General features: G+C 35.8%; 1 protein-coding gene across 2 annotated transcripts in view; it reads left to right on the top strand.

Moving 5' to 3' along the window:
- The window catches only part of RBFOX1 (RNA binding fox-1 homolog 1), a 295,192-nt gene that overhangs the window by 218,852 nt on the left and 52,436 nt on the right, over positions 1–23,904 (top strand). The window contains exon 10 of one of the 2 annotated variants that reach the window (XM_026068551.1): positions 5,682–5,762. The exons of the other annotated variant lie outside the window; for it this stretch is intronic. Within the exon in view, the coding sequence (XP_025924336.1) occupies positions 5,682–5,762 (81 nt within the window). The remainder of the gene's footprint in view (positions 1–5,681; positions 5,763–23,904) is intronic. 2 annotated transcript variants of the gene reach the window in all.

Raw genomic sequence — 23,904 nt, 5'->3', positions numbered from 1 at the left:
ATTTTTTAAGATAGTACTTATTGGTAGGCATGTATACACAGGTTATTCAGTAATTGAGTGTATTTCATGTTTGCTGCCAGAAGGAAATACAGGTCCCAATTTGGGCTCACAGAACCCATCTTTGGACATCAACTACTTTTGATTCTCCTCCCTGCTGTTTAATTTTCCTTTTTCAGTGAAACCCTACATATAATTTTGAGGGAATTAAAGATATTTTTTGCCTATATTTATAACCTCTTGTAAAAAAGGGTTAAAGGAGGTGGTTTATTTTTGGACAATATTACTTTATTCCTCATTAAAAATGGATGAACATTTTTAATGTATCAACACAACCATCTTTTGACATGAATGGCTGTCTTAAAATCTGTAGCAGTGTTACTCTGTTCATTCAAGGATCAGAAGTAACTGATGTAGGAGGCACTTGAGGCGCTTTTTTGTATTAACAACATACTTGGCATACGAATGCCATGTAGTTTGCCTGTTGGTAATGCAGGGCTAAGTTGACAAGCTTGACTTGCTTCAGTGAACACTTACCCAAGTAGTACCAGTTAAAGTTAGGGGCTCTCCTTAAATTTCCTAGTCAGATGGGACAATACAAACTAACATACCCTGTTATTGTACAACAGTGGCCTTTTGGTTAGGTGTTTCTGATCCATTTCTGTGACACACTTGAAGTAATCCATCATAGAACAGTGTTTCAGGCCAGTACAAAAGAAATGCTATTTCCAGCTAGAAAAGTCAATGTTGTCTTACACTTTTAGAACAGCAAATCAAGAGCTGCCCTCAATTGTTTATGAGGATCTTTGATACAGCAGCAAATTTCCTGACATGTTCATGAGAGATGTAGCCTTATAGATTTTTTCATACATTGTGTATGAAAGAGAAATTGAGAGTATAGGAATAACAGTTGTTGCAAAGAGTACAAAGTAAAACAATGATCAGAATGACAGAGAACTAATACGGGGGGGAAACTGGGCTTTGTAACATCCAGTTGGATTGGGGGAAAGGGAAGATGAAAGAATGATCACTGAATTTAATAAACAATGTGGCTTTTAGATTAGGGATATAAATTAACATGTTATAATAATATATGCAAAACACCATGACACAAATATTCTTTTTTACTTTTATTCTCTTTCTCTCTTTCCTGTGTATTTTGTTTTTGTAAATATTATTATAAAATGCATGAACTGGCACTCACTTGCTAAAAGCAGTAAGAAGCTCTTACTTGGTAACACCGTAGAATTAATATGTATAAAGAAGAGCTTCTTTACTTGGGGAGCTGAGTGCACACTAAGTTAGGCTGTGAATTTATTCTTCGGTAACTCTCCTTGTGTGTAGTAACCTACTTCTTTTCTAAATTGTAACTCTCATTTTAGATATCTGTGCACTAATACGCCATGTAGATCAGCCCTAGATACTGTCTTGATTAATCTCTCCCGCTGAAAATGTTTGCGTACTTATTCTCTTCTTATGACGGAGGTGGCTCTATGCTATATAGAACTCAACACCACTGTCATCTTCGCAAGAGTGCCAAGAGCTTTATTTGAAGCTGTGTTTTTTTCCCATGGGTGAAGTCTTTCTCAGCAATGTAGGAAATCAGTTTTTCCCCTTTGTCCCACGTAGTGGCTTGCTGGGTTTTTGCCCTGGAGGAAACAGAACGTGATGGAGGACTGCAGGGCAACTTCTGCCATGTTCTCTTTTGTAAATCCCCAAAGATTTTGGGGGAATAAACAAGGACATTCTGGATGGGAAAATCTGCACTCAAGAAGCAAAGATACTAAAGCATCCATACTGGGAGCTGATGCATTGTAAACTCCAGTGCTTGATGATGGTGTTTCAACTTTATACAATCTGGTAGTGAAGGTTTCTACAAGTGTCATCTACTTCCTGTGACAGAGGTAGCTATTCCCATGACAAGGTCATGCCACACTACTAATTTTTCATCACCAGCACTATTTTAACTAATGGGGTGCATTTTTTTCCTGCTGAAATTATTTCAATTTACACTTACATAAAGGATTCATGAGAGATTCCAAATAGTTGTGCAAATTCTGTTAAACTTATTCCAGATCTTTAAGTTTAAGCTGTCTATTGTCCTGGCTACGCAGTGGTTCCAGTTAGACCTAAAGGCTATTTGTAACAGCTATTTTAAAACCTGATATCATTTATTGAGTCTTCCCATTGTTGATGCAGTTTCAGAGAGTTCCTGGTCTGTTTGTTTACTTCTTATTAGTTATCTGGGCATTAAGAAATATGATAAGCTTTGTCATTTTTCTTGTATGTCCCCATGAGTATTTGATAAGATCATCACTAGTATATTGACATTTCTGCTCATGCTCATGCTCAACCTATATAAATATGCCAAGAACTATGCCCAGAAAGACTCATTTTGAAAAGTATGAAAAAATTTCAGAAAAATACTCGTACTCAAATCTCTCAAAACCATTGGGAACTGAAATTTTCCTAGTCTACGTGAACAACTTCCCATCATTTTCCTCACTTTCTTGAATACTCTCAGAGTAAGGATTTCTTCAGAGTAACTCCAGTGCTTCAACAGAGGACCTAAGCAAACAGGATAGTCTTAATCATGGGCTGTAGGATAAAACATTGCGGGAAGAGAAGTAAGAATGCAAATATTTTTTTGGTCTTGAAAAGTATGTTCTCGTCCATGGTGCTGTCGTGTAACCCAAGGATGGGCAGTGGATCAGTCTGGAAGAATCTGTGCCTTCTTCTGGTGGCATGTGGTGGCATCTCTATGCCTCCTGGGAGCGGGAGGCGTGTGGCCGGCCCAGCTCCGGTGGCACGTGGTGGCATGGTGGGCTCCAAGTCCCGCCTGCCGCAGCTCTGCCCACGGCGCTCCCGGGAGCCAGCCGGCACCCCTGGAGGGAATACGCTCTACAGCTACGGACACTCGCCACTAGTGTCCCTATCTGCCTGACTTTGGGAGTAAGGAGAGTGTTTCTGACACCCTGTATCTCTAGACATCTGCTTTCTGTGACCAAATAGGTAAATGCTTGTATTAGAGAAAAGCAAAAAAACATGGAGATTGTCCTAAATGAGGAAATACTGCCCTAAAGTGTTCTGGTACTGAAGAAATTGCAGGATTAAAGATGAACTCTTGCATGACTGCAATTTTTTGAAGTTCATCAGTTCCATGGATATTATTAAATTACTTTTTGAACAGTAACAGCAAGAACTTTATACTAAAATCTGCTTTCTTAAAAAAACCTTCATTCTGTCATGCTAGAATTTAGTATTCTAGAGGAAAAATAACATTTTTTCTATTGGGAATTTATAAATTGTTTCAGTGTTCTGAGTTTTATACAGATCTTATTGTAAATAATTTAATCTTTCCCCAGTTGTATTAATTGCAATTTAAATATTTTTAACACCAGAATGAGCTGCAGCAGAAATCTTTTCTTACTAAAGTAGACTTAAAAAGTTCCGTATTTTTCAAACTTAATAGAATGTTTTATGTGTTTGTGTTAAGCTACTGTACAAATTCAAAGGCAGAATGTCAAAATATAGTTAGAAAGCTCAGTGCAACCACTTAAATACACTCTAATAGCATGGATGAAGAGAATCCATTTTGAAGTATTTTCTTTAGAAATTAGAAAATTAGCGTAACAAAAGTTAGATTTGTGTGAGATGAAATCAGAAAAATTTTAATGCAAATGTTAGGTACCAAGATTAGTAAAACACTTTTAACTGTATGCCATGGAACAAGTAAAGGGTTGTCTAGAAGTTAATTTAGGTTTAATAATACAAATAAAGTACAACCCTTAATTTAAAAAAAAAATCTCTTTGTATTCACTAAGTTTACTTGAAGTCGTTATAGTTAAAATATTTGTAAAAGCTACCGTAAATTAATATTTTTAATAATTTCTTTACTTTTTGCATCCCACTTAGTGGGATGAACTCCTTTATATCTTCAACTCACTTTAATTTCCAGGCTTCTGCAGTAGCACATGTTTTGAAGCATCTTTGGTGTTAAATAAATCCATATTCCAATGTACGTGTTCTCACTGTCAAGTTTGTTTACAGGTTTTTTGATTATTTACTAGCCTGAAAATGATGCTTGCCATTAGGGTTTCCACAGGTTCATTTATTTAGCAGCTTCCACTTGCAGATTTTTTTGGAAGGGAGGGGAGAGTAAATTTGTTTATTTTTTCCAATACGGATATAGTGAGCTATATATGTTCTTAAGTTAAAAAAAAATATTTTTTTAGTTTGTTTTGCCTTTCAGATTAGTAGTGGATGACTGAAAAAAAGTGAGCATCTCCAAATTCTGTTAAGTGTGTGCTGTGGTCTGGGAAGGTTAGAAGTGTAATGTTACCTTTCATTAGATTTCTAATACTTCGACTTAGCTAAATTGCCTCGATCATAAGAATTATTTTCTTTCAGTATTTCCTGTATATCTTCTTCAACTGACAGCTGCAAGTAATAATTAAGGGTTAATGATGGAAAATATTTCAAAACATATTTTGAAAGAACGTTGGTCTGGTAACTGATACAAGTTGAGGATTGCTCTTGTTAATTATTTGAATTCTGTATGGGAAATATGCCTACCATTTGTCATAGTCTTGTCATCCTTTCGAAATTGTAGTTGTCTCAAATCTGTGTAATGGTACGGTTTGTAAGTTAATGCAAAACTTTTCTTAACGTGTCAAAATTTTTCAAGTAAGTTTAGTATTTATGACACTGTGTGATTCACAAATCCTAAGAGCTTGAAGTACGTGTATGTATCTGCAAGAAAAAGATGTAGCACTACCTGGTCTTCCTGGTGGCCTGTGTTCCTGAAACGGTGAAGGTTCTTCCTAGTGCGAAAGCACAGCTGTTTCTGCCTCGCATCAGTTTTCAGTCGACGTTCAGCTTAGAGTGCTAAGACATAGTTATTGGGAATGATGCTGAAATCATGAGACCATAGATTTAAATTCATTTAAAAAACAGGAAATAACCTAAACTCTTGTCATTTCTTCAAAACGAAAATGCACCACAGAAGCCTTGCTTTATATTATTTTGGTTATTACTCTTCACAGCTTTTTGGCTTTTTTTTTTTTTTTTTAATGGTTTATTTTCTCATGTTTCATTTTGTTTTTAATCCTGAATTCAGCTTATATCCTGGAAGGGAGATTGTGTTCATGTATCCCTCATTCAAGCAAAAAGTACTGAAATCTTCACCAGTATTAGTAATACGTGATTTCCCGTGTGCTAATTTAAGTACTATAACTGAGACCGTGCCTGTCCTAACGTCTGTGCCCGTGAGCCTTGCAGGCTGGTTTCCGGGCCGCGGTCGCTCGCGTAGCCTCTCGCTCCTCCCCTCAGGGAGGCGGGAAGCGGGCAGCCGGCGGGGGCGGGCGGGCGGGCGCCGGAGCTTCTGGGCGGCTTCTGCCGCCGAGCCGCGGGGCGACGAGGGGGCGAGAGCCGCGGCGGCCGGGCCCGGGGTGCTCGGACTCCCCGCGCGGCCCGGGGCGCTCGTGGCGGGGGGATGTCGCTGCCTTGCTTTTTAAAATGTCAAACCGTACGTGTTCGTGGGGGCTCTTTGGGTTTGGAAGGGAAAGGGCAAGAAGTGGCCCTGCTGCACTGCCCTGCTCCAGTTACGGCTGTATTTCTGTTTTGAGATGAAAATGCAGGTGTAGTTCCAAAACCAGATACCACTCTCTCTCTCTTTCTTGTAGGCAGGGTGCTGCTGTGCCAGGCAAACCAGGAGGGATCTCCCGTGTACAGTGCCCCCAGTTCACTAGTATACACATCCACAAGTAAGCTAGTGTTACCGCTCTATTTCTCGTTTTGTGACAAAAGCACCTGAATGTGAATGAAGCCCCCTAAAATTGTAAACTTTCCCAATAGCTCTTGTTAAGGTAAATGTGACATTTATAAGCGTGTGTAAGTAATGCTAACAGATAATCCGGTATTTTTATTTGCATCTCAAAGTGTTTTTTCTTAAAAAAAAAAAAAAAAAAAAAAAAAGACAGAAAATGTACTATTGCACTGTTCTACAGTAATGGTCAAAAGTTGTACAGTAACACTGAGATTTTTTGGAATCCAGTACTGTTGTGCACTCTGTATTTTGTGTAGAAGATTAATTCGAAGTAAGTATTCCCTTCTGGTCATAATTTGGAATTAATAACCAAAAAGTCTTATACCTTGCCAGCCATTTGATTGTAGCAGGAAGAAAATGGATATGAGCTTTTCTTTTACAGAAGAAAAGAGACTCTGTGCAAAGGGGGGTATTTTGCCTTATGAGAAGCTGGCCTAATAAAAATAGCAAAGCCAAGGTGACCGTGACCGTGCCTGCCGCCATTTTTCTGTGCAAAACTGGAGTTACAGATCATATTGATGGTAACACTGATACCACTTCTGAAATCCAGTCTGATGAAGAAGTATCTGAATGAAAAAGGAGTAATTGTGATTATTTTATGGGTGAGATGGCTGAAGTGTCCAAAGATGATAAAATCACCATGTTCCATGTAGTGACTGTTGAAATGATTCTTGGAAACAAAAATGTCTGAAAACCAATCAATAAGAACGTCTTTTGCTTGTTGTGGTATAGAAGATCCTTTTCACTGCTGCTTACTGCATTAGAGTGAACAGCAGCATTTTCTGGGGATTCTTAGTGGTTCTCTATAAAGAAAACTTTTTTACATCATCTGATTTAGCAACATTATCTGATATGCTCTTTATGAAGATTGTATTCACTGTAGAATGCAATTCTGCTCTTTTAAGACATCTTTGGACTGTTGAATTAATTAATTTCTCTTACTAATTAAAACCAGGAATGAGGACCAAGGAGTTCCAAAGTGATCAGCTCTACAGTCATGTAACTCTTTTAAGTCTCTGAACAGTATTATCCCTGCAGCTGCCACTTTTACAGTATAAATATGTAAGATACTTCTAAATCAGGAATGCATAGTAAAGTAATGAAGTATATGAAGTGTTTTAAATTGGAACTGAAATTATTAATGAAATTTGAATTTGCTTCCAAGAATATTTTGTAGTATGCCACTTTTCCCAAGCAGGATTTTTTTTTATCTTTGTGGTAAGGTAGGGAGGAAGTAATTATTGTATAACTCAAAAGGGGATTGTTCCCTACAGTAGATTTTTAGTTTATTATTCCATTTTATCTTTAATGCAGCAAACAGTTGCATCTCTCCCTAAAACATTATCCAAACATCTGATTCGTCTCACTGTTAACTTTTGTGGGGGGTGGAGATGGAGGGGAGTGTTTTCTGTAATTTATTCTAAATAAAACCTTTCTTAAGTGTACCCTGTTGCTCCTATTATATCACTGTGTTTCACCCTAAAAAATTTATTTCTGTGGTTGCTGTTTACATCTTACTGTATTTCCACTGTTACTAAATTCCTAGATAGTCATTGTATAGTTAAACTAAGCTCTTTACTTGTCTGTTTTCATCATTTCTCAAGAGTCAATCCCTTTGAACAATCTTATTTTGCAGGGCTGCATCTTGAATAACAACATCCTGACAAACACCTGCTTGTTTTTAATTATGTCAAATACATAAGAAAACAGACTTTGCCTTTCTGCCTCCCATTGGGCAATGTGTAATACAGAGTTCCATAACAGAGGTTGCCGGTGGTTCTTGTAGTAGAAATTATTGCACTTTTGTTGAATCTGCAGGTCTGCAAGTCATGATTGTTTTTTTTAATTATGAGTAGTATTTCATATTGTCAAAATGTAGTTTCCCCTACAGGGTCACAACTCCTACTAATACGAAATTATTACAATTACTAATGATTGTAGTTCATTGTAATTAGTTTTTTTTTTTATTTCTCCTTATTAAAAAAATTTCAATAAAGATATAAAATCACTCCATTTCTATAAGAAATTCTAATAAGAATTGAATAGGAATAGAGCTCGAGTTTTATCTCAGCTCATTTTCTTTCTTTTATTATTTTAAAGATCTTGTGCCCTCCATGTTTGATTTGAAATATTGAAATGAAAACTGATAAATCAACATTAACCTCTGGGAGACTAATATTTATACCATTGTTATCCCACATAGACAACAGTATTGTAATCCTCATATTTCAGTAATTTATTAATCATGTATTCTGTTGTTGCCATTATTGTTACTGTGTAATATTTCAGAAAAACTTACAATGAAAGAATTAAGAGATTTCAAATTTGTGTCATTTGAAGTAAATGGAAGAGCCAGCTGAGATTTTCCAAGCTGTCTGAGAGGTTTGGATTTCATTATATGCTAATGGCACTTAAGCATCTTCAGGTATTTGGAAAAGGATAGTCTCCATTTGGAGCAATGTCTTCTTTACTTTGACTGCTCATGTTTTGTTTTTAAGTTGCTTTCTGTCAGGAAGGAAGGAATGAACCATGGTTGTAAAATGTCTTTTTCTTAATTTGGCTAGCTTTATTTCTCGCTTAGCTTCTGGACTTCTAATTTTATTGGCCACTTTTGAGTTGGCTCTTAACACTTCTTCCCCATTTCTTGAGCTAGCCAGAAAGAAGAGTGTATCTCTTGGAGCTGCCCTTTCCCTCCTGGTTTGTTTCATTTCCCCAGGAAATATTTTATGTATCACATTTCCCAGTACAGTGATTAGTTACACCTCTGAATATGTCAGGAGATGGAAAGATAGCTCTGCTTCTTCCTATCGCTTCTGGCCCTATGCATAATGCAGAAAGAAATGAGCTGTTTCTTCTGCAAGCAGTGGAACAAATCAGTAGCAATAGTCTCTCGTGCCTCATCTGTTCTCTTATGCTGAAGCAGATGATGGGACCTGGATCAGCTTTTCATTTGCACATATATTCTGGGAACAGATAATTTGTTATGTAGAAAGCATGGATTCAGTATGCAAATGTGCCCCTTGGTGGGGCAGGTTATTTGCCTTACTCTGATAACCAAAGTAAGGAAGCTCTTGGCCTCAGCTCAGCTACTGCAGTTTCCCATAGCTTTGGTGTCCCAGGAATAGACTGGTTTCAGTTAAACCTTTCATCATCGTCATCCTAATGCAGAAAATAGACAAGGACTGGAAAGAGATATATCTAGAAAATAAAGACTATAGGACACTGAGACCCAGAGGGGAAGTAAGGTTTCACTGGAAGCTTCCTGGAGGCCCATGATACCTCAGCTTTGCTACACTGAAACTTAATGGATCAAAGAATTTGGCCACGTGTAACTGACAAGCCGTTTTTTGCCCCCACCTGCTTTAGACTAGTGGCTTCTACAGGAAATTTTAAAATACTGAAGAAATTTCTATGTGATGGTTAATAAGAAATATAACCAGAAAAATGTTGGGACGTTTCCAAAGTGAAGCCATTTGAAGAACAGGATCTGTGAGAACATCCCTGCTGGACCAAAGGAAGATTTAAATGAAGAAAAAGTTTTGTTTGTGAATATCTGTGTCACTGTCCTTCAAAGGGCAGTAATATAGCAGAGTATGTAAGGTTAAAAAAGCAAAAATATTAATCTGAATTTATGCAAGGACTTTTTAAAACTATTAAGTGTCTGTTCTCCCCATTTGTCTATAATGTAGAGGTGCTTGATAATGTGAATGAAATAGAAGTTAATTGGAGCCAGAACTGAGGTGCCAAAACATGGAGAAGAAGGAAGATGAGAAGTCATAGACTTATAGAATAATTCAGGTTGGAAGAACAAGGTTTTTCAGGGCACCTTTGAGGACGGAGACTGCACAGCTCTCTGGGGTAATCTGTTCCAATGTTTGAATGTCCTGAGAGTGGACAGCTTTTCCCTTGTATCTAGTGGAAACCTCTCGTTTCAGTCTGTTTGTTGTCTCTCCTCCTGCCGCGTGCCTCCGTGAAGAGCCTTGCTCTGTTCTCTTGAAAACCTCCCCTGCCCTTTCATGGCGTGGAAATGCATCTGCCACTAGGAACCGTGGGCGCTCAACGCGCGCAGGCTCGCTGAGCAGTGGCTGCTGTAGCAAGGAAGCCAGCCACCAGCAGTGCAGCCCATTTTTCAAAAGTTTACCCGTTGTGCGTACTCGGATCCTATGGAAGGCAGCGGGAGAAATCGTGCTGATTTTGGTGAAAGTTTGATTGAAGCTAGGTACTTTTAGGCTTTGTTTTTTTATCTCCAAGTAAAAAATGAAGATATTTGAGTTAGCAGGTGTGTAAGCTGTTCCTATACTATTAGTAGACGTTCTGAGCATGTATTAGAGGACAGTTCACTGCTCTGAATAGCTAACATATGGTAAAACACTAAATTGCTACATGCCATTATTCAGAATATTGCACAAATGAGTGCCAGTATTTCCCAAATGTTTTGCGTGTCCTGTAAAAGCAAATTTTGCCCCAACTTCAATAACAGTACAATTGAAAATGATGTCAGTTTTGTGTCAGTGTCACATATTCTAAATGTTAGAGTTGTTTCATCTTCAGCAAACATACTTATGGGCTCCAAAATACACATGGTCTTTTTCCATGAATTTTCATTGTTGATTAAAACTAAATAGATCTTTAATATTGCAATAACATGATAGAATTAAAAGAAGAAAAATATGAAATGCAAAAGTCAGATATTCATTTATTCTATTTTATCATACACAAGGGCAAATGGAGTTGACAGCCTATTTTTTAATTGATAAATCGATAGCAATTTTGTAAGTAGTAGTAGTGGAATTTGGCAAAAATGATTTAGGTGGTACAAATGCTTATAAATCAGTCCCACATTGTTCTTGTTCTTTATGCAATTGTCTGATAAAACCTCCATCAATTTCTGTAATTAACCTAATGGTCTAAATGAATTTCCAGATCGCTGGTTATTCATTTCAGTATGGAAAATACCATTACATTGAGTTTAATTAATACAAAGTAAGTTCACAGTCCATTGTATCATTAGAATAGAATTCTATTGTTTTAACTGTTTCCATTATGAATATTCTTTTCCCTCTCTTTTTTTTTTTGTCCCATTTGTGGACTAGTCATACTAAAATAAACAGCGTAAACTATTTTTAACTGAAATATTTAAAACTCAGTGCTCTTCAAGTTCCCATCCTCAAAATATCAATGTAGATAATATTTTTTGTATTTATCTTTTTGACTATTTTTAAACAGAATTATGTCAGTGCCAAATCCATAATCCCATGATATGCCCCAGAACATCTTATTTGTCTTGATATTCCTTTCACAGAAATACATATGACAGATAAGCACTCACCAGAGAATACTTTTGCTTTGCGTCAGACAGATATTAAAACAATAAACTATGTTGCCCTGGGATTTTAGCTTATGAGCAACCAGAAAACAACAAGGCAAAGATAAGATGTTTTTGAAAGGTGGGAAGGCAGTTGTTTCAGAAAATTCCCTGGAAACCCTTGGTCTTGTAACATTTTTGACAGGAATTATTTTTAATGCTTAAGTTCTTTTAAAGCAAATCAGGAAAATGCATTCCATTACTTTAGAGCCCACATTAGAAATCTTCCTGAACTGTGCTAATGAGTCTAAGTTATCCATTACAGGCCAGTGGTGAAGTAAATCTAAAGCAGAAGCTTAAAGGATAAATTATGTTATAGGGGAATTTTGCTTTTTTATGTATAGTCTCTATTAAAATGACTTATCAAGACGTTTTTATATGATAGGTGTATTTACTTTTTTTGAAAAGATTTTTTTTCTGTCAGTGTTTTATTTTGACTTATAGGCGAGGAATTGTTTCTGTGAGTAGTGCAGGACTTTGTTGATGTGCACGGAATAAATGAGGAAAATCATAAATACTAAGTATAAATTCCACATCCAACAGTAGGATACTAGATAGTCTCTATGAGGACTTGTTGTGCTACAGAAATTAAAATTAAGTAATGCCTGTATATATCTATAGAATATCCTGGCTTAGAAAGAGGTTAAATGGCATAGGAGTATTAGTGAACTACCTGAAAGTATTGCATGAAACTATTTTCATGATTCCTGTTTCAAAGAGGACATTCCAGGTTGTGTTTTTCTGTGGCATTACTAATGGATTGAAGTAAGATCTTTGATGTTTATAGTATGTTCTGGGATATTTTCAGTGCCAAAAAGATTACATGGGGAAAACACAAATTTTAAAAAGGTGATGTAAAGTGCACTTCTGAGCAGCATCTTTAGTGGAAACATTCAATTAAGAAATCTTGATTTAGTTCATTTTTTCAGGTTTAACTTGTAATTCACATACGATTACCTGAAAGTTATATCGTAATGATGAAAATACTAGGATAGTATTACCTTGAGACTCCATGCAGCTTAAGTTTAGGTGCTCCTGGCAGTTGATGTATCCATTTCTGGTTTTCGTATTGTAGACATGATTGACCATATTCAGTCTGAATTGACCTGTACTGACTTTACTGTAATGACAACAATGATGAATTTGTTCTGATTTGTTTTTTATTAGTTTGTTTGGTTTGGGTTTACTGTTATTGGTAGGGAAGAGACTAGTTAATAAGCCTGCCATTTTGAACTGGTATATGGTTCAGAAATAGTTTAAAGAATAAGCATTCATTTGGTGTCAGTAATTTGCCTATGTTACAGTAATTGCAAACTAAATGTAAACAGGTTTCTGCAAACTGTATGTTAAGCAAAATTCCTACTAGTTTGTCTAGTGCCAACAATTTTCTTTAGACGAGCATGAAAACAATGGGCTCTGCTCCCAAAATCTTCTGGTCTGAATATGCAGCATAAACAGAGGCACTGGAGGTGGGATAGACTGCTCTAAATTCAGAGTGTTTGCGTAGACAAGCTTAGCGTTGTTATTGGTTCCACAATTTTTGTTTGGATTTTTATTATTATTTATTATTTTTAAGGAGTAAGGATTTTCAGTCATCAAGTTGGTAACACTCACCTGAGGAAAGGACTGAGGGGAACAGGTATTTTGGAAGATGTTAAGTTGGTCTGCTTTCTTATAATAGAAAATGGAATGGCAGGTCACCTCATCAGAATTAAAATATATTTTAGTAGATTGTATTTACATGTTTGTGTTTTGTCTGCTCTTTATTGCTTCTTCATCTAAAAAGATAAGAGTACCTTTGCAAATGAATTCTGCGAATAAGCCAGCTTAACCACTGTAGGGCTGAGGTTCATTCTCCCTTCCTGATTGAAACAGTGCAAAAGTCCTGCCCAAAGGGAAATGTCAATACATTTGAGTAGACCAGTCACACACATCACTTCCAGGCTGCCGAAGTGTCATTACTGATCTTTTAGGAGCCAAACCATCTTTTAATGTGCTTCCTGAATTAACTCATTGCCTTTGTTTACAAATTGAAGAGAATCATCTGATGGTAATGCAGGAATAGTGTGAAAAGTGCCCTGCCTGGTCTGTATGTGAAAATGCTGTTTATTGAGTTTATACAAATGTTTAAAAAAGAAGGCACAGATAAGAAGTAGAAAGGGAAATATGCTAATTGCTTTCCATGTGTTTTTTTCCATATATTGCTTTCCATGTGTGTTTTTCCATATATTGAATGTAAATGTAAAAAAAAATGAGAAATCATGTATCACTTCCAGAGAAAAATACTGGTCTAATCTGTTGTTGAAATGTCTTTGGAAGGTTTTTAAATGCTGTTTTGGCCCATTATATTGGACCAGAGGCCAGGTTTTGAACAAAAGAGTTTGCGTAGACAAGCTTAGCGTTGTTATTGGTTACACGATTTTTGTTTGGATTTTTTTATTATTATTATTTATTATTTTTAAGGAGTAAGGATTTTCAGTCATCAAGCGGTAACACTCGCCTGAGGAAAGTACTAAGGAGGACAGGTATGTTGGAAGTGAGTTTTCTGGAGAGACTTAGAGAAAAAGAGATGTGAAGGAATGAGAGACATGGGCAGGGTGGGAGGTAAGGAATGGTAAGGAATTTTATTGTTACAGATTTTTATTAGAAATCAACAAGAGGTAGATATAAATAAATTTATCAAAAGCCATTATTGAAATATTAAATGCAGTTGGATTTCCTTCCTTATATTACCGAGTAAGACAATCATATTTTATGGAGGTTTAGCTGACCTTAGCTGTCATGCATGTTGTTCATTCCCTGTAATAAGAACACACTTTTTCTTTGAAGGTCATGTTTCATTTTTCAAAATATCTTTACAGTGATAAAATACTGATTTTGAATGGAAATACTGCAGAGTGCTATTAAGTATTACTACACACAGTTGGCTGCATGCCTATGATAAAATCTGTCGCTTTGTATCGCCTTTTAGTTCAGTGCAGGGAAAAAGCTCATGCTGTGCCTCTGCATGTTGGAGTTCTGAAAACTACAATTACAAGTTTATGCTTTGGCTTGAAAAATCAAGTGAATTATGCCATGTTATTAGACAGTTTTCTACAGCACTTTGATTTTTACAATCCTAGCTTTTTCTATTTAGCTAAAGGACTCAGATTCCCTCGTAGCTGTGCCACTCAATTGTAGACAGCAAACTGAAGCAGTCATGTCTGATGATAAGATGAAAACCTTTTCTGTAATGCAGTCTGAATGGTTAGGACTGCACATGTATATCAGAGGAGTATTGAAATGCCTAGATTTGGTGCCATACCTTTTAAACATTTAAGATTACATGCAAAAAGCTGGTCCTTGTTCCCAGCTTCCTCTTTGTTAAAATGTGTGGTGACCTGGGAAATCATATCATTTGTGTCGTAATGGAGATAGGCTACAGTGATTGTTTGTGACGCACGTAGAGTTTTCTAACCAGATTATAAAGTCCTAATGGTTTTATTTACTTCTGAGATCATGAATATAACACTATTTTGGTTGCTTCTATAAAGCCTTTTCTGTTTGAAAATTGAATGTTTTAGTAGCTCGAAGGCTATTTATGCAGACGTTTTTAGTTTTGCTGTAGGAAAACAATTCTTTCCTTTTGAAAGCAGTTTCATTTATGTAGGCTGCTGTTTATTTGAATGTAATCTGTTCCAAAATATGTATTTAATTTGAATCTAAGTCATCAGTTGAAAAATGGATTAGTATTTACTCAAAAATATTCACATAAAAGAAGCCTGGGAAGCACATCCCCAAACTATACAAGAAGGCAATAAGTATAGGAAACCAAGAAGTGTTATTGACTCATATTTATTTAACTGTGGAATTTATTCAGCAATTCAGTAAGAATGCTTTAAACAAAGTGTACTATAGACAGGCCAGGTAGGTACTGCACACAGTCAAGAAAGAGTATCTTCTCAGTATCTTTAATAGAATGATTATACTGATTTTGCTCTGAGACATTACAGGAGGTACAGCTGAACGTGGTAAATATGTTTTTAATATAAAAGCAGGTAATTATAAGGAAATTCTTGTACTGTAAAGTCTGTGATAAACCAGTGTGATAGTGCAGAAGAGATTATATTAGGCCCTTTTAGCCATAAGATATTGAAACGCTGTAAATATTATTGCAAATGTTCAAATACACTATTGTCAGCTGGAGGAAAGGTTAGTTATGTAAACTTCAATGTACATGGCAATAGTTTCCTCGTTTTCTCAGAATCTTAAAAGAAATGTTGGAAGATTGATTCAGTACAGGAACATCCTGCTTATGCTTAATGCTGTTAATTGCAATATCAGCTTTCTCAGCAGTTATTCAGATACAGAGTTACGTTATAAAGCAAAATTAGACTTCTCAGAATTTTCAGTGAGCTAATTCTTCAGTGACTGCTTTTAGCGGTCTTCTCCTCTCTGATGAAATGTAGATGTACCATAATACTTAATAAAGAACATTTATGAACCAGCACAGATAGTTAAGATGAAACTTATGTAGATGTCTAGGATGGAATGAAAAAGAAATTTTCTAAACCTCCTTGAAAGTTGTGAGTACCCTTCTGCTTCTTAATAAAAATCTACCTGTCTGCAGCTTCCTTGTATTTTTTGTTGTGAGGCTGCTGCTTTTGCTGAAAACAGCTTATTTTCCAATGGTCGTCTTAGCTAGTGATGTGGAAATTAGTGTCTAGTTTGCTTCCTGTGCCTATTTTTCTTAGTTAGTGGTGTTAAGGGGGTATGTGTTTCTTCAAGTCAGCAAAGTAACAAGTGGCATTCAAGGCGTTCGTTAAACAACCATGTTTCAGATTTGCCTGCTTTTCTGTTGAAAATCTAGCATCTTTTGGTTTTTTGATAGCAACGTCTGAAATTCTCCTTATAGCATTTTTTCATTTTTGTAACATGGCATATCACTCTTCTGTAGCTGTTTTCAGGACAATTGTCCTTTTACCTTCTGTCCATCAGTATCTTAAATGGTGACTAATAAATCACCAGTAAGACACCAGTAAGTGTACTGTAGTTGTCCAGCATCTGTAAATATGGGTTCTTTCATTCCTTGAGATAAACGTTTAAGTGCCTTGCTGTTTGTACTCATTCTTGTGTAATCTGTTTAATGATGATGCAGTGAATCGCTATGTTTAAGCCTATTATAAAGATAGACACATCCTAAACTGTGGACCATTGACTTTTGCTAACTTATTCACCATCCTGCACTTGAGTAGTGGGAGGTGACTGGGAGGGAGTGCACTGCATTTTTTTTATTAAATTGCATGAGATTATCTCTGTTCTTTAGTTCAAATAATAAAGATCGTGTTTGACCAAGGACATTTATGAATCTGATGTGACTTAGCTTTTTGTTTTCCTGTTAATGGAGATACTACACTTGGCCACTGACAGTATTCATGACTCACCAGTCTGTTAGGACAACTGGATGGTTAGGACTTAGTCTTACTCCTCTCAGTACACAGCTGAATAGCGAGAATTGTATTTAGCATTTTTTTGCATCATGATCTATGATGTTATTGTACATAATATCCTTTCTGTAGAGTCCTCTATGGAGAAATTTCATTCTTTGGAGTTATACTGTCTGGTTTCTGATGTTACATTAGTTCTGCATGCTAGATACTGTGTTACTCATTTTTAGTAGTCAAGCTACCACAGTTGACCATACATCTCAAGTTATTCTGTCAAGCAGTTGGAAAGTTGTTAATTTAGTGGTTTTCAGCTTAGCCTGTCAGATTTGATTTCAACAAAGACTTATTTTGGTGTCACTCTTTTCCGTGCATTGTCTGACAGTTGTTATTAAAACATGTCTCTTCAAAACATGTCATATCCAGGAAAATCCTTCCTTAACCTGTATTTCACATGTAGTGTTTTTGTAATATTAACACTTTTAATATCTGTGTGACTCTTTGCATGTGTGTCTCTTTGGTAATTTCTCTCTTACGGATTTCATTAGATTAACTAGCTGTTTTTATTTCTCTCACTTTCTGCCCAAGTTGTTCCCAGCCTAAGAAAAGACTTGGCAGCGTTCTTTTTTCACAGCTTAGTAGTTCTGCTGTGTTTCACTCCCTTGGATACATAAGCCGCTGAGCAATCATGCATTTATAGGGCAGGCTACAACCCATATGAGTTTAGACATACAGAGCATCAAAGATGTCAGTAATGTTGGATGATGTTGTAAATTTTGTTTCTTCTAATTCTGAAAAAATCACAGGCTATATTAGAGTTTCCCTTTTTTTTTCTTTTTTTTTTTAAACATGTTAATGGACTTTCGTAAGATTTTAAGCCTTCCCATTATTAAAGAGTCATTGTGTCATTCAGGCAGAACTTCTTTGTCACTACATAATTGACTGTCATAAACAATCAAATGACTAAATTCTGGCATCTCTTCACAGTAGAGCTATTATACGTCTAGTTTTCCACAACCATATCCTTTTTATTTTGCCTCGGAAATGGTAGTTTTAGCTAGACACAGGGGAATTTTTCCATTTGCTTGGAACTTCTGGATGTCCATAAACCAGGAACATAGTTGGTATAAGACAAGTTAGTGATCAGTTTGATCATCTACATTTGAAGATTGTCCGTTCATTTAAGATCGGCTGGGGCTTCTCTGATCTCTAATGTTTCTTTTCCTTTGCGATCTAGATATTTTGTTGTTTGTTTTAATTAACGGAGCTTTTCTTGTTTTTTAGTAGTTTTTTCTGTGAAACGTTGATTATTCATTGGGATATCAAGTATGCCATAACCTTATTTGGTTATTAAGTACACCAAAAGTAATTTGATCACCAATTACAGTATTTGCTTATTATTCAAAGTCTTGTATAATTACATATTATGTCTTTGTGTAATTACATAGCTTTACATAGCTTTTTTTTAATCAATTGCAATTCTCAATTATCTTATCTGTTCTTTTTTATCCCTCCACATCCTCCATTTGTTTCTTGTGTTAAGAGCAATCCCTTAATGTCTGTGGGATTCAGGAGGCCACGTATTCGGTCCAGTATAAGAAGGATGTGATATACTGGAGTTTCTGATAAAAAAAAAAAAAAAAAGTTGCCGGGCTCTGGCATCATGATGTTTCTCCAAAGGTTAATAATATTCCTGGCATGTAATGGTATCAATATATGTAAATTGCAGTGGTAGTCTATTTATTTGTATATTAGGGGAGAGGAAACAACGGATGGCACAGAAAGAGAATAATGCCATACTTAAAAGAATTACAAGGAAATTTCAGTCTGAGTTCAGCATGTGCGAGTCATTGTTGCAATAGTAGATCAATTGGATTTGGAGGCAGATTTAAGATAAAGGTAATCAAATAGCAAGTTTTGTTGCACCAGTTAGTTGTCTACCTACCATTTAACATAAGAATAATTACTTTAAATAGAAGGTTGCTTTTTTCTGAAATACACTGTATATGTTTTTTGAGAGCATTTGGTTATGTTGGAGATTTGGTGTGGAAAAATCTTACCATCTTTATTTTTCCTACATGTGGGGATGAAATAGTTGAAAATGGTATCTTAAGGCAGCTCTCAATGTCTGCTCTTTTTAGAAATATTTATGTAATCTTTCAGGGCTCACTGTATTATAAAGTGTCACAAAATTTAAGTGAAATTTTGGGCTAATTTGGATTTGACTCGAAACTTTATGCGTAGTGTTGAGTAAAGGGATTCAATTACAGTGTGCAGTGTTTTGTAAGTAACTGTCTCACATAAAAAGTTAATTAATCAGGGCTGTGTCAATTTCCTTGTGCCATGTCAATTTGCAGCAAGGTAATTAATCACTAATCGCCCAGCATGCAGCAAACTGAGGGACGATCCATGAGCCATTTATTGTTATTTTTTTCAAAATAAATGGCACACAGAGCCATGAAGAAACACATCTCGCCTTTCATAATATTTTTATCGACATTTTTGCATGTTGTAATAGACTGCAGCAACAAGCAGATGTAGTTCAATGGAATATGAATATTAAAGAAACAAATGAGAGCAGATTTATAGGCCATTGCTTTTCTGTTATGTCAGTTTTGAGATTAAACTGAGCAAATGAACAGTGAAAAATTACTCTTCCATGTGGAGAATGGTGATTAGACTTGTACATTAATTAGAGATTTTTGTTTTCCTTTTCAATGCATTTCAAATGAGGATGTCCTGTAAGAAACAGTTTGTCCAAAATGCAGATTTATTCATTCCTAAACAACAGAGTCTAATATTGACATGCATTTTGGTACAATGGCAAGGAAATGATTGTTTCACTAATTTCAAGAAAGTGTTTCAGAAATAAATATATTGTGAATGAAAGAAATAGAGGGGCCCAGTCCTGCCTGTATTTGAGATTCATGGCAAAAATCCTTTGAATTCAGTTAATTCACAGTTAGATCCTAGGGATAGTCTTCTCACAAAATAAATATGACAGAGAAAAAAATATCTTCTCAGCTTGTTATTTTTAAACATTATGAACGTACTAAATATTGACTCTAACATTTTAAGAATGTAAATATACATAAGTTCATTTAAAAGCCTTTTTTAGGTTAAAAGCTATATTAATGGAGCTCAAATTTTAGTTGCAGTGAACTTTGGACCTTGTATTTAAATGTAAAGATATAGAGGCATCCTCCTTAACACGGTTTTTATAATTCTTCTAAAGAATGCCAAATAATACTATTTATTACTATTAAGGTCCAGTGAAAACTCACTACACAAGATACATCAGGATAAATTCCTGATTCTGTTCCCGAAATCTTAGTTAATATGATATAGGTTATTCTCTTCAGCCTTCCTCAGCGTGTTACAAATTATACCTCTTAATTTTTAATTTATTGTCCAGCACTTCTAAAATGCTTCCTCAACAGGGATCCTCCTAAACTGTGGGACTAGTGTACATGTGTCTTCCTGCCTTTCTAACAGTTAAATTACCTTGCAGTAAATTTGCTACAAACTCATTCAAACGTGATGTAGCATTAAAATTGTTCACCATAAAATATTTGAAAACTTTTGATGGGAGATGACCTGATAGTTTGTGCAGAGGAGGAGAGATTAGGCGTGATGAGAGGTAGAGTCGCTCATCCATTTTGATGGCACACCTTTCTTGAGGCATATGGCACTCTCATACAAATTCAAACCAGAGCACAAATGCAAAGAATAATTGCCCATTAAAATGGCTGTATATTTTTATGGCTTTGATACAGAATCAGCCCCCTGTTGTTTTTTGCATCTGCTACTCTTCCATCTATCCCAAAGCTTTAAAACTTTAATACACAGTGCATAACCCTTAAGTATTTTTTACCAGTTCATCTTCCTCCTCTTGGGATCTCAAGCTTTGACAGTGTTCAGACAGTCTTTGTTTTCCAATATATATGTCGAGATATGGTGTCTAGAAAATGCACTTAACTGTCATGTACATTTAATACAAAATGAATAAAAGCAATGCCTATGTATTACATTTTCTGGGAGAAATTAAGATTTGATTAAATTTCAGTTGTGAGCATAACGATTAAGTTCCTCTCCTTTCCCTCATGACCATATTTGTTTTCTGTACGCAATCATTAGTTACCTAAACTCTACCCATATACTAACTTGAATCTTGCTAATGCCAGAGGCCTTTATATTTGCTTAATCATTGCAATTTGCTGACAACATTTCATGTAGGAGATCTAAACTGATGTTCCATGAAGGAGGTACCTTGACAGTATTTCCATGTTTTCAGAGTGTGTTCAGAAAAGACGCCTTTTGGTTATTTTTGTCTTGCCCTATCAACAAGGTGACTGTAGGGATTTATTTTAAAGCTCTTTGTGCTGTGACCACGCAGAAAGGTCACAATATAAGCCATTATGGTTTCTTAACTAAATTCAGTTTTCATCATAATAATACCAGTCTTTTGACTTTGTATCTTGTTAAATATAAATGTGGAATGAGTAAGTTTAAAGAAGAAATCTTACCAACATATTGTTCTTAAGAATTTTTCGTTTAGGCTGTAGCACAAGATAATTTGTATCCTTTTTGATCATTTTTATGGTAGGGGAAAACAAGTGCTTTCACAGTATATTGTTTTGATTCTTTTTTAAGCTATTTGAAAATGTCAAATTGCAGTTCCATTGTAGCTGGAGATGTACAAACTGATTTTTTGTTGTTGCCGTTGCAGTCCCATTCATATATGAATAGCTGAAACACAAACTGCAGAACAGATAGGGGCTATTAGATGAGAAAGTGAATTGTTTGGCTTGATAGTTGATTACATACAGTCCTTAGAAACCTCTTTCTTTTTTTAACCTTGTATCATCACCAATAAAGTGTAGTTGGAGAAATCTTCCTTTTCCCTATCGCAGATCAGAAGAATTCCAGTCATCAAATTACTCTGATAAATTTTAGCTAGTTTTGCTTAGAAGTGGATTCAAGTGCTTCCCTGCTGAGATTCAAAGACATTTTCAACCCCATTATAATAGCATTTTCAATGACTGAGTTTCAGCAGTTTGGCACTGAGGCACTAAGGAAGGTTGACCTACAAACTGTAAGTCATTAAATCTTTGCCCCTCCTGGCTAGTATGTTCATTGCTTTGGGGGCTATTCCTGGTTGATATTACTTAATGCTCCCTAATGGCAGAGCCCTCTCATAAAATTGTTTTTATGAAGTCCATTCTTCAGTTCTGTTCTAATGATGCTACTTCTGTTGGGTTTTTTTGGGGTGAGGATATTAAAAAGTTGGTAGGAAAATAAATTCTTTAGTTATTACAGACTGCTTACTATTCCAGATTTCATACCTGGAGTGAAGTAGCATCATTTTTTTGCTGAACTCAAAGCAAGGTGACATGATCTTGCTGATTATTTTACCCCGGCAGTAATCTTAATCTTCAATATTACCACCTGCAAACAGAAGCTATGTTTTCAGATATTCTGTTTTTCAGACTGAACCAGTCACCTTTTGGGGATAGACATAATTCTGTTATGTAGGAACTTAACTGCTAGACCTCACTTGCTTGTAAGACTTTGAAATGCCATTCTCAGTTCCATATTTCTCAGGCTTAGTTCCCATCACGGCTTATCCTCCTGACAGAATTCCAGATCATGCGCTAACCTCTCCAGGCTCCTAGTTGCTTCTATAAGCCTTTTTAGAGTTTTGCTTTAGTCTAGACATTTTATGCTTCATGATTAATCTCCTTAAGGAGAAAGTGCCAGGTGAGCATAGCAAAACAATGCCATTACTTCAGGCTTTTCATTTTAACACATCCTTAAAAGTTACAGATCCTAGGAAAACGATAGAATTCCCTGTGTGATCTTAGCCATTCCTACGAATGCTGGGTTTGTCCTCCATTATGCGTTCTCGTTTTGGTAAGCATTTATGGGCTAAGCAACTTTTCCTGCATTCTCTCTCTTTTAGCCTTTTCTCCTCTTTCATAAGAGAAAGCCTTCTTTCTCATAAAAATGTAATAATATTTTTTAAAATAATTTCTGTTCCTTTTTTACTCAGTTGGCTTCATTAGAGCTATAGTTATTCATGTCTTCTGAAAATCAAGATAGGTCCATTCTCACATACGTGTGTAAGATGAGTGGCCGTGTGGAGAAATTGGTGAGTTAATGTCAAACAGTGCATTTTATAGAAGAAGGATTGTCTAGGACCCTGAGTGTTTCACTGAAAGATCTAACTCTCTAGGAGTTAGAACAATCTAACCGTCTAACTGCTTTAAATATTGCCCAAACATAGCTGTTAATTACTAAGAATTAATTGTTGAAAAAGGTCTTAGAGCAGGGATTCCCAGACTATGGCTTGCAAGCCCCCAGTGTTCTTTGCATAAGATGGCTTGAGCTTAGACTTCTTTGAACTGGTCTGATTTTCTTTGCCACTGCTTGTTTTTCTCTTGTAAAAGTGTTTTCCAGATGTAAATTTTCATGTACATACTGTTGTATATTTAAAATTACTTATTACGGCATTTGGATTGCAAAATGATATTATATATTTTCATTTTTACCTATGGAAATACCTTTTCTGCACTTTCCAAGAGTCTAGTTCTTTAAGGCTTCAACACAGTTGATTGCAAACTTACCACAATATATTAAGTTCTTTAAGTTCATCCTCCTGATTTTGACACTTCTCTTTTTTACAAAAAGAGGAATGAAAATATATTTGTGCTTTTTAAAAGGATGCTTTCCTTTAAAGGTATTGCTGTAGTTCTGTTTCATGTTGTATCTCAGACATGTAAATCCTTGCAAAATTACTGTATAATGTGTTTGTCAGTGAGAGGGATCCAGCAAAGCCTAAAAGGCACTGTAATAAGGTGATAATGGATAGGTCACCATAATTACAGTATGTTTCCTCCTGTGTTCAGCCAGCTGCTTCTAAAAGTTATGAATTTTTCATTTTATTTCAAATTCAAACTTTCTTTTAAATTTAATGCTAAAACAGATGAAAGACATGTCTGGATTGAAATCAATTCATATTTCAGACTTGAAAAAGTTACTGTTTTGTACATTACCTCCGCTCACTTACTTTTATTGGGGTATTACTAAATAATATTTATTTATTTTATACCTTTACATACTGAAAAAAAATTCAACTCTATGCAGCACAATTGGAGTAATCTAAGTGCCAACAGAGCTGGATTTGATTTTCTTGTCTCGCTAGTGATTGCATTTCAAAAATTCCTATTCTAATGTGTTTGCTAGCTATATGTGTCCAAAGGAAGAATGAAGTAATGAAGTTTTGGTTAACA

This window comes from Apteryx rowi, unplaced genomic scaffold (genome assembly GCF_003343035.1).
Source record: "Apteryx rowi isolate R43461 unplaced genomic scaffold, aptRow1 scaffold_105, whole genome shotgun sequence".
Lineage (NCBI taxonomy): Eukaryota > Metazoa > Chordata > Aves > Apterygiformes > Apterygidae > Apteryx > Apteryx rowi.
This window is presented reverse-complemented; position numbering and strand designations above follow the sequence as displayed.